At 37.1% G+C, this 18,031-nt stretch overlaps 1 protein-coding gene across 1 annotated transcript in view; it reads right to left on the bottom strand.

Annotated features, from left to right (window-relative positions):
* Window positions 1–18,031, bottom strand: part of macrod2 (MACRO domain containing 2) — a 1,296,131-nt gene that overhangs the window by 48,633 nt on the left and 1,229,467 nt on the right. Inside the window, exons 10-12 of the mRNA XM_004914719.4 lie at window positions 16,489–16,548; window positions 15,304–15,381; window positions 2,570–2,632 (exon numbers count right to left, since the gene is read on the bottom strand). Coding sequence (XP_004914776.1) covers window positions 2,570–2,632; window positions 15,304–15,381; window positions 16,489–16,548 — 201 coding nt within the window. The remainder of the gene's footprint in view (window positions 1–2,569; window positions 2,633–15,303; window positions 15,382–16,488; window positions 16,549–18,031) is intronic.

Genomic DNA, 18,031 nt, shown 5'->3' with positions numbered 1-18,031 from the left:
TGCATTCCGCCTGAAAGATGTACTTACTTTAGCTAGGAAAGTATTTTCACCAGAGAATGTGGGCATTTATCAGAAATAATGCTTGTGCATCAAGAAGTGCTTTCACGCACTATTACACAGGTACAAGCTCAATGCAAAAAAATAAAAAGATTGCAAGTGAAAATTCTATTTAGTGGACTGCCAGTCTCTTGCGCATATCCCCATTGTAATCTCATGTAAATGCATCTTTTATTGAAATAAAGAACATTAGAAGAATCAGAGTGTGCTGCATTCTGTCAGGGCTTGTTTGATCAGCCATTTTTCCCTTTTCATATCAGTAGGGCTTCTGATATTTATACTTGTCAGAGAATGAGAGGAATATGTTTCCCCGCATTTCCAAAAGCCACTGAGGGTACTTATAATAAAGAATATGCAAACACAATGTAAAACCCTTTCACTATGTCTTACTACCGCCTGTAATTATGGAGCATCAAACAATGGCGCTGCTTGCTTTGGGAGTTAATTTAATGCTTAACAGTTTTCCATTGCTATAATAAGGAGAGCTATTTTCTTCTTTTGAACGAGAGATGAAAGAAACAGGATGTGTTTTATTTTTTCCAAAACTAATCCTGTCAAAGTGCGATATGTTCTGGTTTCAGACAAATCCTATCTCCGAGTGTTAGCTGCTCTGTATTAGTGTCATTTGCATAACTGATTAGCAGTCCATTTTTTAAGTCCAAGATGTTCATTTCAATATCAAAGTGCGGTCATAAAACCTGAATGGGTACACAAATCTGTATGAGTTTCTCAAAAGTATTTCTTCTGGCAGCCATTGGATTGTTTTTGAAGAAGAAAAAAAGTCAGCATTCTAGCTCAATTGACTTGATATGTTTGTGTGTAATGTAAATTATTAGTGTAAGATTTTAGACTTTCCTCCCTAAAGCTGGCCATACACGCACCGATAATATCGTACGAAACCTCATTTCGTATGATATTTGGTGCGTGTATGGTATGTCGGCGAGTCGACCGATATCGCAGGAAGCTGCTGATATCGGCCGACTCGCCGATCGGACCAGTTTGAAAATTTTGATTGGGCGCCATAGAAGGCGCCTGACCAAAATCTCCCTTCAGCGCTGAATCGGCAGAAGGAGGTAGAAATCCTATTGTTTCTACCTCCTTACCTGCTGATTCAGCCCTGAATGGTGTGTGGCGGATCTGACGATGTTTTGTGCGACCGATGGTCGCACAAAACATCGTCAGATCCCAACATGTATGGCCAGCTTAAGAGAACAAAGAGAGACTGCCTCAACCTTATTTATTTGTTTCTTGAACCACATGGTCACTCTACCTAAGCTGATCAGAAAATCCTGCACTACACTGATGAGCCCCAAGAATGGTGAAACCGGTCTGTAGTTGGGAATCTGATTAACTATTATCCTGGCTTCTGCTTCAAACCCAGTGGGTGAGCTGCAGCCTATAGGATAAACCCATGTTTGGAATTCATTCCCAGAATTCCTTTTGTTTGCTTTTGTCTGTATGAGGCAGTCTCCTCAAGTATGAATGAAATTGGTAGAAATGCCGGTGTACAGTCAACTAATTTCCCATCTACTGATTGTAGCAGGTCTGAAAGACTCTAAAAGATTTGACAAAATAGCCCAGGGGTGCTTGAAAAGTACATCAGTATGGAGTTAACCTCAGTTATGCAGATTCCCAACCCAAAGGAACTAGAGGTCCATATAAAAGTTGGAGGTACATATAAAATTCTGGATCTTGCAGGTCTAGCAGATGGCTTTTCCACTCCCTTATAGCATACCCTCTCTCTTACGTATGGTAAGAGAGAGGGTATGCTATAAGGGAGTGGAAAAGTCATCTGCTAGACCTGCAAGATCCAGAATTTTATATGGACCTCCAACTTTTATATGGACAGGCAGCAATTAGAGAGGGTACTGTGATAAAGGTTATGCAGTTCACAACTAAGATCAGGCTTATATTTGATAGATGGATGGATAGATACATAGATAGATAGATCATATATGTTTCATGTTCATATATTTTGAAACTCTCATCAACATCCATTGGCTTTTGTGTTAGTTGTTGTATTCAGCGATGCAAAGCCTGGGGATCAATTACATGAGTATCCTTTTTTAAGTGACCTAGCTGAGCCTTAACTACCAGGTCTGAGTTACTAAATAAAAGTAAAGGCATGGGACCTGTTATCCAGAATGCTCGAGACCTGGGGTTTTCCGGATAAGGGGTCTTTCCGTAATTTGGATCTCTATACCTTGAGTCTACTAAAAAAATAATTTAAACATTAAATAAACCCAATAGGCTTGTTTTGCCTCCAATAAGGATTAATTATAATTTAGTTGGGATCAAGTACAAGGTACTGTTTTATTATTGCAGAGAAAAAAGAAATTGTTTTTAAAAACGTGAATTATTTGCTTATAATGGAGTCTATGGGAGATGGCCTTTCTGTAATTTGGAGCTTTCTGGATAATGGGTTTTCGGATAAGGAGTCCTATACCTGTATTGTAAATAATGTTTATCATGTAAAATTAACAAGAACAAAAGAAGATAATGAAATACTCACCCGTTTCTAGGCTCATGTCAGTCAGCTCTTGGGTATTCCCTGTAGCCTCTTCCAAGTAATCCTCTATTTAAAAAATGATCAGGCAATATTTGAATATTAGATTTTTTTAATATCAGTATTATAGTCATATTCTTTAAATTTACCACAATAGAAATAGAAAGGTCATGGCTATACATAGCTCTTCTGCATTAATAAAAATGCATGAGTATATTAAAACTGTACTCTCAATTAAATTATGAAGAGGAAAATGACTAGGACAGGGCTGGTTGTATCAGGACTGCACATATATTATTCATTTTACTATTAACATACAATATTCTCAACATCCACTTTGAGTATGACGGTTGTTTCATTTAATTAGCACAGCCCAATGTTTTATAAGGATAGCATGATTTGAAATGTAGTCGAGTCACCTATGATCCGCACATGAAATTATTACACAATATAATGTTCTAAATGGCATAAGCAATCTCTGCAGCACCTTTCACACATTTATTTGCAAACATGGCAAGTTTTTAATTATGATGGCAAAGTCATTTACAAACATATTACATTGGTTATACATTCATTGGCTATATTCATTACAGGAGCTTTGATTTATATTTGAACAGTTTACAACATTATGAATTATTGCACATACTGTATAAAATCGCCCTGCACCAAAAACCATAATGAACTAAAATTCATAAAAATACATTTTTAAAGCTCTTGGCTTTAGAAACAAAAAATGAACAAAAATGATTGTAATATGTTACTAATAGTGATGAGCGAATCTCTCCCGTTTCACTTTGCCAAAAAATTTGCAAATCTTTGAAAAGATTTGCAAAGCAGTGAAGAATTAGGAAAAGGTGAAAATGACATGCTAAAAAAAAAATGTTGCGTGCGCGTCAAAATTAATGTGCGCGTGACAGTTTTTTTTTATGCACGACATTATTTTGACGCGGGGGACAATTTTTCATCCTGCCAATGGCGAAACGCAGAAATAGCCACGAATCCATGCCTGCCAAATTATTTTGCCCATCACTAGTCACTAATAACAAAAATAAATAAATCATATGAAAATAACTCCACTCCTCGGCCGAAACCTAATCCATCAAAAAATGGCTGGATTCAGCCTGTATCCTGAACCGAATCCGGGATTCGGTGTATCCTTAATGCCAAGTGATTTATTAAAAAATGTCTTTTCAAAAAAGCACAAATGAAAAAAAAAAAAATGGAAAAAACACGAAAAATGTCAGAACCTCCGAAAACCTCTAATACAATAAAGCAAAGATAGATCTTCCAGTTGTAAAAAAAAAAGGACACTTGCCATAACGGGCCCCGTAAAGAGCAAAAAAAAGTAAGTTTGGATAAAGGTCTTGGCTTGAAAACAACAAAAAAAAAGACACCCTCAATTATTATTGTATTATGGCATTAATAACAAAAACAAATATTTAAAATAAATTTCCCAGCCCCACCAATAATAATAAACTAAAAAGACTCTTCAAGATACAAAAATATAAAAGAAAAATTACCCCACCCCTAAAAATATAATTAACAAAAAAACCAAAAAGTTGTTCCATTTAAAGATAAAAACAAACTTTACTAGCTTTAGAAAGGCATTGGCTTTGGAACCATAAAAGGATAGTAAAGAGACATGTTTGTCCAAAGATTCCCGTTTAATTCTTATTTCTCTCTTCTGCTCTTTTACAGATAGAAGCTATTTATCGAGAGAGTGGGGGCTGCCCCCCGGGCTGTATGTTTGAGCATGGGAGGGAGTCACTATGCATAAAGCAATCATACTCCTGTTATGTAGAAGTGATCATGACAATAAGTGCTGCGGCCATTGCAAGGCTGTATTCCCTGCTCCCTAATACGCCTAATCCCAGGTTCAGCAGTGCAACATGTTGCTTCAGTAATCATAGAGAAGTCCTTTGTGCTTCTTTTCAGAATGCTAACAGGGAACTATTAAACTGAGCTCCTAACACTGCTTGAATGGATACCGCATGATACAAACAGGAAATTCATTCCCAGAAACCAAAGAGAGATTGATATAATATTAAACACATGTTTCCCCATACCATTACATTCTTGTGTGAGCTCGGCTTTTATGTGGCCTTTTTCTCCTCCTTGTGATTTGAACACTCCAGTGGTGCCATTGAATTCTTTTTATAGATTTACTTTCTCATCATTTAGAATATTTTTTTTACGGAATAAACACATTTTTCAATTAGTGGAATACAATTAGACAATATCCCACCATATCATGCTGACACACATATGTTTCAGCTACACGTACCAAGCTGCCATTATGTTCCGTGCAAACCAGCAGGTGGAGCACAAGTATTTTATATAACCAACACAAGGAGCAACTGTTTTTTTTTGTTTAACCCTGATTTGTATTTTTAAGCTTGAGATACTAAAATAATTACACAAAGTTCATTCAGTAGGCTGTGTATATTGATATTACATACACAAATATTATTTAAAGGGATTCTGTCAGGTTTTTTACGGTGTGATTTTTTTTTTTTACTAAATTGCACTGTGTACATTGCAAATAATTCATTCTGCCTTTTAAAATGTTATTCTTGACCCAATGCATGTATTTTTTAGCTGTAATACTGGTGTGTGCATTGTGCCTGGTCCTAGCCTTTCAGAAGGAGCCTGCACTTCTCAGTGGAACTGCTTTCAGATAAACTATTGTTTCTTCTCCTCAGTGTAAATGGAGTCATGACTTGGGTGAGCTGGGCTTGGATTTTTAATATTGAGTGCTGTTATCATATCTACCTCTAGTATCTATCTATGACAAAGTTTTGATAATTCATGATGTCAGAAGGGGCAGGACTACAGAGAAACATAGCTAAGTTATATAGCTTAGCTCTTACGGACCTGGCTTGCCTTAATACAATATGTAATAAAAGGTACTAATTGTTGCCCAGGGCAGTAGCCCATAACAACCAGTGAAATGTTTGTTTTTAGGTGAAAAGTAAATGCTACCTGCTACCTGGGCAAACTAAGTGCCTTTTATTACATATGGAGGTTTCTGGGAATCTTGGCAAAGCTGAGGATGGGGTTTCTAAAACCTGTCCATAGCAGAGAAATGCACACTATCTGGTTATTATATAGAAACATAAATAAAATTACAGCACATGGGGATTCTGTTAAAATAAAATACACTATCTGATCCATCTGTGGTTCTGAATAAAGACAGAACAGTCTGTTTATTTGGTCAGGTCATCAAATAAAATGGATCTTTGCCGGGCTTGGCCACCTACATGGTGGGCCAAATGGGGGAGGTCTTATTGCTTGGGGCTAAAGCTGGCCATACACCTAAAGATCTGCTAGTTTGGTGAGGACACCAAACAAGCTACCGTATATACTCGAGTATAAGCCGATCCGAATATAAGCCGAGGTACCTAATTTTACCTAAGAAAACTGGAAAAACTTATTGACTCGAGTATAAGCCTAGGGTGGGAAATGCAGCAGCTACTGCTAAGTTTCAATAATCAAAATAAATACCAATAAAATTACATTAATTGAGGCATCAGTGGGGTATATGTTTTTCAATATTTATTTCAAAGAAAAACAGTAAACTAGCTCTGTAAGCGGAGAAGAGGGTCAACAAAAACAATATGAGTACTACCCCACGCTCATTGCGCATTGGCAAACTGGCAACAGTCCCAGAGGAGATGTAAGGGGAAATAAGTATTGCTAGTTGGAGCCTAGGCCAGGGCACTTGAGGGTCTGGTTGCAGGTGGCAATTTTGTACACAAAGGAGAGAGGGTGCTAGTTTAGAGGGACCCATGGCACCCGACTCGAGTATAAGCCGAGGGTGACTTTTTCAGCACATTTTGGGTGCTGAAAAACTAGGCTTATACTCGAGCATATACAGTACTCTTTTACCAATAAGCTCACACTAAACTGGGGATGATCCGGCTGGTTGACCCTAGGTAAATACTGGCTTACGGGGTGAGGACAGCGTCAACGATCCAATTCAATCCATGTTTTAATAAAAAATGTTAAACCTGCCGATAGAAATCTGGCCAATTTTCAGGCCAAATGGACTGAGTCGGCAGCTTTTATTGGCCCCTGTATGGCACTGCTTCTATTGTGAAGGTATGTTAGCTGCATGGACTTCCACCCAGCCTGACCAATATATGACCAAGTTAAAATCAGAACCTGCCATCTAGGTAAACAACCAGTGTCTCTTTTATCTTATGTAGGGTTTCCTTAATGACTGAGAGCAATAATGCCCTGCATCCCATCCATTGTAGGAGCAGCTGAACTATGAAGAGTGAACATTTAATTATACAACTGATAAGGGCTTATCTAATTAAAACAGGCAATGAAATACCACAATTTTAAATAACAACACATACAAATGTCATTGTAATTAACTTGTCTGAAGAAAACAGTTAAAATGGATTGTTAAAAACGCCTTTGTTTCAATAACACATGCATTATTTCAATATTCTTGTCTATAAATACTGACATGGGAGAAAGCAATTACCATCCTGCAATGACACAAATTAACATATGCAGATAAATGAAGATCTTATTATAAGTCATAGAAAGGGTAAGCAGAAAAAATATAAGGTTATGTGTTTATGCCAGAACCTACTTTCTGTTCCTCCCGCATTATAATATATTCTATGCTTTGTTCTGTCTATTTCATGATAAACAAGATACAATCAGGCTGACATGTATTGTTTGTAAGTACAGTGTGTATAAGTATGTTGGGCATAAATATGGATTACATACTGCTTCTCAGAGAGGGATCAGACTAAGATTAATAGCATATAGGGGGGTTTGATGGCTGCTTTCCGCTTAGGCAAGTCCATGTTTCTGAACCATACTAAGTTAATAGGATGCCAGGGCACCAGAGGGCAGTGTGTTCCTGCTCAGCAGCTATTGGCAGGGTAGGGTATTCTGATTACAGGGGCTTTTCCTAATAAGACTGTGGGGATCAAAAGGCACATGTGCCATATGGCTAAAATATTAATACCTATAAGCATTTAACAAATTTCATGAAACATAGATGTGGAGGAATAATGACTTGCTTATTAGCAAATGCTTTCCTTATTTAAGCTAAAACATAAGTGCCTTTCCATTTCTTATATATTATATACCCATTAAAACATACTGACACTTATTTGAAAGTGAACTACCACTTTAATTACGTTACATTTAACATGCTGTGTTTTTTTTTTCTTATCAAAACAAATACATTTTGGCAAAATACATTTTTCTTCATAACTCATGCTCTTTAGCCTTATATTTTCTTCCCCTTCTGTCAGTGCTTTCAAGTTCAACATCATTTGGCAATTCAAGGTGTAGTGCAAACTGCTTTCTTATAATTACTTTTTAATGTGTAGCATTTAGGGCAGTGGTTCTCAACCTTCCTAATGCCGCGACCCTTTAATACAGTTCCTCGTGTTGTGGTGACCCCCAACCACAAAATGAATCCAAATATGTGGAAATATGTGTTTTCCGATGGTCTTAGGCGACCCCTGTGAAGGGGTCCCGACCCACAGGTTGAGAACCGCTGATTTAGGGGCACACGCATCAAAATGTGAGTTTAGAGCTCAATACTCAGCTTCCTAAAGCTTTAATTCACAAATAAACTGAGATCGGACCTGTATTGCACATTGATGTTACCTGTATCTCATTCTCTCTGGGCCCTTTATTTAATAACTATCCATGTAAAGGTGTGCTCAGTAATCTACTCTGGAGGACAAGGTGTTTTGGTGTTTGTGATCTTGACACCTTTGTAACCATCCTTATGCTCCATACAAACACTGCCTTAATGTAGAATGAAAAAATATATAGCTTATTTATTACTGATTTTTTACGCAGATCTGATCCTTTTGTATTCAGCAACATATAATGTTGGCAGACTCAAAATGATCTGCTGCAAAATCGGTGGCAACGTGTCCTAAATACCTTATACTTCCATCTGCTTTATACTGGCATGGGAAAGCGGGTACAGAAGCACACAGCTACTGCAAATAATGTATATAACCATAGAAATGTAATCTTGTGTTTTATATGGCATCATCTTTGTGTGTAGGGTTTAAAGTATACATATGAAGTTATAAATATTTCTCGGTTAGATGTTTCCTGCCCCCTCATTTCATCTGTGAACTGGCGGTTTCATTAGATATGCATAAAGGCCATCTCTTCATTACCCTGAATGCCTGCGCCACTGCTTCAGTCTGGATGCCATTGATTCTGATTGCAATTTTCTCATAGCTTCAGTGCAAATTGCAGCCTGTGGAGTTGCAAGTGCATCTAAATCAACCCATATGCATGTTTATGAGTGACTTCAGTCTCTTACTTCTTGTGATTAGAAATGCCAGTTCAGTTTTTCTGTAGAATTATCTAAGCTCTGTCTGTAATTATATCTTGTATTAAACTTTATCATGAAACCATTTTTGTCTTTAATTTAATGTCAGCAACAGATACAGGTTAGATTTCAGCGAGAAAATGTGAAAGTTACATAGTTACATAAGGTTGAAAAAAGAACACAGTCCATCAAGTTCAAGCCTTCCAAATGAACCCAGCACACACAAACCCATACTGACCTATCTATACACTCACATACAAACCCATACTGACCTATATATACACTCACATACAGACCCACACTGACCTATCTATCCACTCACATACAGACCCACACTGACCTATCTATACACTCACATACAGACCCACACTGACCTATCTATCCACTCACCTACAGACCCACACTGACCTATCTATCCACTCACATACAGACCCACACTGACCTATCTATCCACTCACATACAGACCCATACTGACCTATCTATCCACTCACATACAGACCCATACTGACCTATCTATCCACTCACATACAGACCCACACTGACCTATCTATCCACTCACATACAGACCCATACTGACCTATCTATCCACTCACATACAGACCCATACTGACCTATCTATCCACTCACATACAGACCCATACTGACCCATCTATCCACTCACATACAGACCCACACTGACCTATCTATACACTCACATACAGACCCATACTGACCTATCTATCCACTCACATACAGACCCACACTGACCTATCTATACACTCACATACAGACCCATACTGACCTATCTATACACTCACATACAGACCCACACTGACCTATCTATCCACTCACATACAGACCCATACTGACCCATCTATACACTCACATACAGACCCATACTGACCTATCTATCCACTCACATACAGACCCATACTGACCTATCTATACACTCACATACAGACCCATACTGACCTATCTATACACTCACATACAGACCCATACTGACCTATCTATACACTCACATACAGACCCATACTGACCTATCTATACACTCACATACAGACCCATACTGACCCATCTATACACTCACATACAGACCCATACTGACCTATCTATACACTCACATACAGACCCATACTGACCCATCTATACACTCACATACAGACCCATACTGACCCATCTATACACTCACATACAGACCCACACTGACCTATCTATCCACTCACATACAGACCCATACTGACCTATCTATACACTCACATACAGACCCATACTGACCCATCTATACACTCACATACAGACCCACACTGACCTATCTATACACTCACATACAGACCCATACTGACCTATCTATACACTCACATACAGACCCATACTGACCCATCTATCCACTCACATACAGACCCACACTGACCTATCTATACACTCACATACAGACCCATACTGACCTATCTATACACTCACATACAGACCCACACTGACCTATCTATACACTCACATACAGACCCATACTGACCTATCTATCCACTCACATACAGACCCATACTGACCTATCTATACACTCACATACAGACCCATACTGACCTATCTATACACTCACATACAGACCCATACTGACCTGTGTCATTTCTTTTTAGAAGTAAAGTTCCAATTCCTGTCTTGTCCCCTGTACAAATCCCCTGTTATGTTTGAAAACTGATGGAGCTTTCACTAAAGAACTGTCCATAGTTAAGTTTAGGAAAAAATAAGCTTCCTACATTCATTTATTCAGTCCTAGAAATAGGATGACACAACCTGCTGTATTTTGGAAGGAATTTAAGCAAAGCTATTTAAATGAATGGAATTTTGAATAGTGCTGCTTGCTCAGAAAGTGAACTCTAACATTTTCAAATGTTGTCCCAGGAGCCCACCTTATCCATAATCAATGTCTGTGCAACGAAACAGCACATTCTTAACTACCAGGCTGAAGGGGCAGTTCTACATTGTCTGGGTTTTAATGTTTGAGCACTGATATTCTTTCACTGTAAAAAACAAATATTGGTTTAAACTGTAAGGAAAGCAAAGATCAAAGTATTCCAAGTATAATAAAGAAATAATAAAACATGTCCCTTAACTGAGAGAACCCTCTGGAGTATTAACCAGCCTGAATTATAGATACCATAAGATGGGTCTTTAGATGGACCAACTATTCACATGTTGTAGGATTTGGCCAGCATCTTGGATACCCAAATAATGCTTTATGTTAGACCAAAAAAATAAAACAAAGATAACACACTGGAAATGTTGAGTTTTCATCTTTTGGCATGTTTCATGTTTGCTTTCATGGGCATGGGTCCGCTACATTCCTAGGAGAGACCATTGAGATAAAGACGACAACATTTGCACAGAATGAATATAAATTGTGTTAGTGTATGTATTCCTCTGTGCTAGGCACACACTAAACTCATAATGGCTTTTAACACTTGGCACTGTTATTTTACCATTAATATATAGGGTGGAAGAAACCATTTATAAGGTTCAGAATGAGAGAATTTGTTTGAATAATCATACAGGGTATTGTGCCAATAAAAGCTTGCTCAAACAGGCCTTTGTAATAAAGAAAAACTTCAGCAGCTTTCAGGGCAAGAATTCACTATGTGACAATCCTAGCCCAACTCCTTCCTATTCAGAAGGCTAGGATCGATCAATCGATAGTCACATAGTGAATTCTTACCCTGCATCGCCGTATCGCGTTATTTCAAATGACCGGAAGCCAAGTTTTAGCAGGTATTTTATAATAAAACATTCAAAATAATAAATGGTGTGCAGGATAGGGCAATTATTGTGGTAGGGTAGAATAGATTTTTTACTTAAAAAATGTTAGTGTTACTTTTCCTTTAAGTTATGGAATAGATAAAATGGGCGCTGGTGGTTCTTAAAAACAACAATTACTTCTGGCAGTTATGTAATGTCAATCTCTTATGGGCAGATTTATCAAAATGTGAGTTCAGAGCTGAATACATAATTCCTATGGGATTTTAAAAAGTGTATTTATCAATGGGTGTTAGTTAGAACTCACTTTTTGATAAATACGCTTCTTAAAATCCCATAGGAATGAATATAACGTGGGTGAGTTTTTATGTATTCAGCTCTGAACTCAAATTTTGATAAATCTGCCCCTAAGAGATTGACATTACATTACTGCCAGAAGTAATTGTTGTTTTTAAGAACCACCAGCGCCCATTTTATCTATTCCACCTGAGATTTATAGATTTATAATTATACAGAACTATTCCTCCAACATCATGCGAGGGCCCACTCCCAAAGATTAAGAGTCCCCTGTAATGTATTATGTGAGGAATAGCTACAGCCTAGTACAGGTATGGGACCCGTTATCCAGAATGCTCAGGACCTGGGGTTTTATCGATTAGGGATCTCTCCGTGATTTGGATCTCCATATCTTAACTCTACTAAAAATAATATAAACATTAAATAAACCCAATAGGCTTGTTTTGCCCAAAATAAGGATTAATTATATCTTAGTTGGGATCAAGTACAGGTACTGTTTTATTATTACAGAGAAAAGGGAATCATTTAACCATTAAATAAACCCAATAGGGCTGTTCTGCCCCCAATAAGGGGTAATTATATCTTAGTTGGGATCAAGTACAAGGTACTGTTTTATTATTACAGAGAAAGGGGAATCATTTAACCATTAAATAAACCCAATAGGGCTGTTCTGCCCCCAATAAGGGGTAATTATATCTTAGTTGGGATCAAGTACAAGGTACTGTTTTATTATTACAGAGAAAAGGGAATCATTTAACCATTAAATAAACCCAATAGGGCTGTTCTGCCCCAATAAGGGGTAATTATATCTTAGTTGGGATCAAGTACAAGGTACTGTTTTATTATTACAGAGAAAAGGGAATCATTTAACCATTAAATAAACCCAATAGGGCTGTTCTGCCCCCAATAAGGGGTAATTATAACTTAGTTGGGATCAAGTACAAGGTACTGTTTTATTATTACAGAGAAAAAGGAAATCATGTTAAAAATAAAAATGATTTGCTTATAATGGAGTCTATGGGAGATGGCCTTTCTGTAATTCTTAACTTTCTGGATAATGGGTTTCCGGATAAGGGGTCTGATACCTGTACTTCCATTTACTACTAGGCTTACATTTGGATGTGACCAAACAAAGATAAATAGTAAAACAGCGACCCAGAAAGAGTCACTATTTCCTATGATCATGGTAGAGTAAGAGAACAAAAATTTTATAATACAGCTTTACAATGTTTCATATTTCAAGTAAACTCTTAGAAAATAGTGAGAGGTGCAATTAAACAGGAGAATTAGGCAATTATAAGAATGCATGACAGAAACAAGAAAATGCACAAGGAAAGAAATGGTAACTAATTTATCACTGAATTTGTGATTAATCACACAGTCATTATATTAGAACCCTTTCTGCCGCTTTAGCATCTACACTTTCTTTAACTCAGCTTATTTTTGTTGGGAATGCATCAGCTAAAAAACCCAAAGCATACCTTCGCTATCACTTTACTTTTAAAAGTGCATTTGATTCCCGATTAAAACTCAATTTCTATTTATTTAACACAGAAAATAGTCTGCATTTGTCTTGGTCAGAGTCAAAGAATCATTTTAACAGTGCCCTCCAAAACTTGCTTTTATGCGCTGAGCTCGCAATATGGAATTATCTATACACTAGCAAGCTTGATGGGAAGCTATACCTATAGCTGGTAAAAAATCAGTACACCAGAATGGTTATTTAAAGGGGCAACCACTGATTTGAAGACTTATTTTTTGGTGTCGAACAGCTTCTCAGGCCACAATTGTTATCTTTCAAACCTGATAATTAATTAAATCTGTTGACCATTCTGCCAAAAGCAGTCAGGTGAGTGAGGTTCATCAGTTCTGGGTCAGTTAAGAGTTATGGTTCATGTAGCCCTATAATCATACATTAGGCTACACTTTAAGAAAATTTAGGCTGTTGCTAAGTTGCTCCATCTATTCAAATCCACCTACTGAAATCCAGTGGAACTAAGTACAAGAAGGGTAGGAAGATAATACACAGCAAATGCCATGGCTCTATTGGGCAGCAACAACACAAAACCAGTTCCCAGATCTTACTGGCCAGAAAATGCCTAAAACATCTGAAAATAATGTTGCATTAACATGATCAACTGCTTAAATGGTAACAATCTACTTTAGGGGTAAAGGTCTTAAAGAAAAGAAGAAATGTATAAGGGACAAATTTACTCTAATTCAAACTGGGGACTCCAAAAATTTCCATGATTACAAAACACTGGTTTTACCAATGGCACTGTGGGAAATCGCTCAAATGGCAGAAGCGGCAGTTCAATACCCTTTTCTTTTAAAGGAAAATACAGCGATGCCCTTTGATGATTGAATCTGTCCCATTTTGCTTTGCTGAAAAATTCACCAAACTGCAAAAAAAATTGGGAAAGCTGAAAAAAGTTTGCAAGCAGCTTCTTCGTGACTTTTTATGCGCAGGACTTTTTTGAAGTGACCCTAACTTATTTAAAGTGACCACAACCTTTCTGATGCAAGCGCAACTTTTTGCTCACTTGACAAATTTTTGCAGCAATTTTTGCAAAAAATGCGTAGAGCAAAATGTGCAATTTCACATGAAATCCATGTCTGGCGAAAAAATTTGCTCATCACTAACCATGTGCTCTGCCTCATAGAACATTTTGTGCCACTTACTGTGCCACAACACATTTATCTAAGCACATAAATATCAGGTTTTGACTTTTCAGAGCTCAGCTGCTTTACTGATACTGTATCGAACACCCATCCAAAATGATGCAAATTGCAAGGGGTATTAACAAATGGTACAAATCTATTCCATGCTGAATTAAAAAAAAAATTGTTTGCTTTATTGTCAAGCGGCAACTATGATAAAATGTATGGAAAAGATACAAAACAACAAAAATCGAACTATAAATCTTGAAGGTGCAAATGACACTTGCGCCCATTAAATTATTTTAATTGGAACTGACTCCAGATACAGTATGTTCAGTTCAGGCAATACAAAATGGTTTATGTAGGTTACCGGACCAGGGCAAACCTTTGGCCATGTTGCTACAACATTTCTAACATTAGACAGATTGATGGTTTTGACAATTAAAACAAACTACTAATATGCATCCAATGTTTCTAATAGCTTTTCATGGTAAATTAAGTCTATTTAATAGCAAATTAGTGCAGCATCTTATGTCAGATTAATGACAAGAGCATCTAAGATAGAAACAACTATGTGTTCATCCCTTGCCTTTGGATAAACAGGATATATTTGTCAATTAAGGCTGCCACTTTTTAGAGTATTGTTTAACAAACACATGGTGAATAATGTTATGTTACATAACACAAAAGTAGGTAAATAATAATCTGAGAATCACATACCATCAGGAGAATCCGGGGAGGAGGTATCTTCTTTTTTCTCCTTAATTTTCTTTGTAGGAGGTGACTGAGGCTTCCCTTCTGTGTAGAAGAAATATTTTTAAATTAAGTTTCATGGTCTACATTCATCATTTTGTATGAAATGATTTCTGAAGTTATACATTTATAACTACAAAAGCATGCACTACTGCTTAATCTTTGACCATTTACAAGGGGGTTACATAACTTTATAATAAAGAGAATGCTATACATCTTGGGTGAGATCAGTATCTGTTTGTGATTAAGAATGTACATCAAAGTAAAATGCTGGAAAATATTGCGACAGAATGCGTCTGTAAGTTTGAGGCAAGCTGCCAGAGAATCATAAAAGATTGTCTGCTCAACAAATACAAAAGAATTTGCCCTCTATGTTGTGGAAAAGCAGATGTACAGAGAGACTTCAGAGTGGGACATTACCAGGTCATGATTGGTAGACATATACTGTATATTTAAAGAAAACTTTTAGACAATATCTAGAATAAACAATATCTAGAATGAACCATTCCAGCTTGGAAAAAAAAACTTGTTAACTCTTCTTTAATGAGCAGTAAGCATCATTAGCAGTGATACATACCAAGCAGTAATACATCAGCCCTGAGGGATGTTAGAATGTCACTCTGAGTAATAATGTGAATAAAAAAGGTTGTCTGCGTGCAATATTTCCCTAAAAAAATTGCATTTGTCGCTCTAGAACTCCACCGTTTTATTGTGTGTTTGAGGTGGCAGTAGCTAAGCATGAAGATATCAAGTCTTTTTAGGAAAAGCATGGTAGTAAACATGGGGTTTTGTGTGAATTTAATTGCATATTGGAAGTATAGAAATGCATTGATGCATGTAAATGTGTTGGCATTTCTAAGTGTAAGCAACTGTGTTTGTTTGTACATTGTGTCTGTATTAAACTATAACTGATGGCTGGGATGTTGGGAGCTCACAGTTCCTTAACCAATGCAGCAAAATGTAAGTTGGTGTGTTTTAACATGTTCTTATAGAGCTCTTTTTTAATTTGCACATCAATCATATAAGACATGCAAAAAAACTTGAACTATTCCTCAAGTATAATTTAAAGTTTCATCTTAAAGCAGGCCTCAACTAAAAAATAACAAATCGGTTTGAACCATAAATAACATTGTATTATGCCTTAGTACATACCTGTGTCTTCCTTCATCTCTTCACTGTCACCTTTGTCCCCCTCTTCATCATCACCTCCATCTTTAATGTCATCATAATGTAACAGAGTCAGGGATGAAGAAAAATAGATAGAATCATTGTAAAATAATAAAAATAAAAAATATATTTTAAAAAATGCTACAGAAAGATACAGTTAATGTTATTAAATATACCTCCTCTTTGATAAATTAACATAAAGTACTTGTGCAAGTAAACATTAAACAACTCGGTTATCATAAAAAAAAGAGCACAATCTGCCAGGCATTGCCTGTGATAGGTAGTACTCAGATGGACAGGGAGAGGCATGAAGGCACTTGCACCCCCCCCGGGGGTCATAAAAACTAGCTATATGTAGCTTTATCAAAAGATATTGTCAAATGATACAGCACATATATATGCATTGTTGCAACTCCTGCAACATGCTGTACACCAAACTGCAATAAGGCAATCTTGTAGTCAAGTCAAGGGCCAAGATCTCCTTAATCTATCATCACTTCTGCATGTTTTCCTTTAGCTTCGTGAATACAGAGTTTTTCTTTGGATTAGTAGTTTGTCATGGACAGAGATATTTTTGCATAAAAAAGCAAAATAAGTTTTTTCTACTTTGGTGGTAATATTTATTAATATTTACATTCAGTGTTTTGCCACAATTTGAGAAAATCACAGGAAAAAAATTACAAATTTGAATATTTTAATTTGGAAAACCAGGCAGGAGGTTTTGACCCAGACAGCCCTTCTGAAAACCAGGCTGTCCGAGTCAAAACCGGACAGGTGGCAACCCTACTTGAGATAGCTCCTGGTTGATTACTGATATCCACCTAGGTGAATTGGTGAAATCTCCTACAGGGGTTTTCTCGATGCCTCAAGCAATAAAAATTCCATGTCAGAGAGATATTTTTTCTGTGTTATTCATGAAATCTGGCCAAGAGATGTCCTTGTTGTCATGGCTGTCATCAAGGGGTATTGTAGTTAGGGTCCCATGGCAGAGGAGGCCCATGATGGAAAAGTTTAATCCAAAGTAATAAAGGGACTAGCTTGCTGCGAGTCAATGGGGTTTGGAAGGACCACAGGTGGAGTTCTTCATAATTGGGCAGTGGTAGTGCAGGCAAGAGACAATTTTTTAATGAGATCCATTTTACTTGATGGCAGGGCCAACCACCTAGAGGACCCAGGGAACAAGTGGTCTAACAATTGGGCCCCCCCAGGGAGAGAGAGCCCTGTTAACTTAGTGGTATGGAACCCATGCAATATCTGATGGGGATACTGCTTGTTTTACAGTATTTATACATGTACTGTAAAATATATGGCTCATAACTCTTCAAAGCATTCAGGTCTGCTCCCACTCACAAATAAACACAACTAAGCAGATAAATAAGGCTTCCAGTTTAGAATAACTTCTACAGAACACTCACAAATATAAAAAAAAGTAAAGTGTGTTTTAAACCAAGTATATTAGCCATTTATGTGCTTCAAAGCATTTAGAATTTACTGGTCAGCTTTCTCCAAAATGAGCACTGCTGATATA

Source organism: Xenopus tropicalis, chromosome 5, assembly GCF_000004195.4.
Source record: "Xenopus tropicalis strain Nigerian chromosome 5, UCB_Xtro_10.0, whole genome shotgun sequence".
Classification (NCBI taxonomy): Eukaryota; Metazoa; Chordata; class Amphibia; order Anura; family Pipidae; genus Xenopus; species Xenopus tropicalis.
The sequence above is the reverse complement of the archived record's forward strand: the minus strand, read 5'-3'. Positions and strand labels throughout refer to the sequence as shown.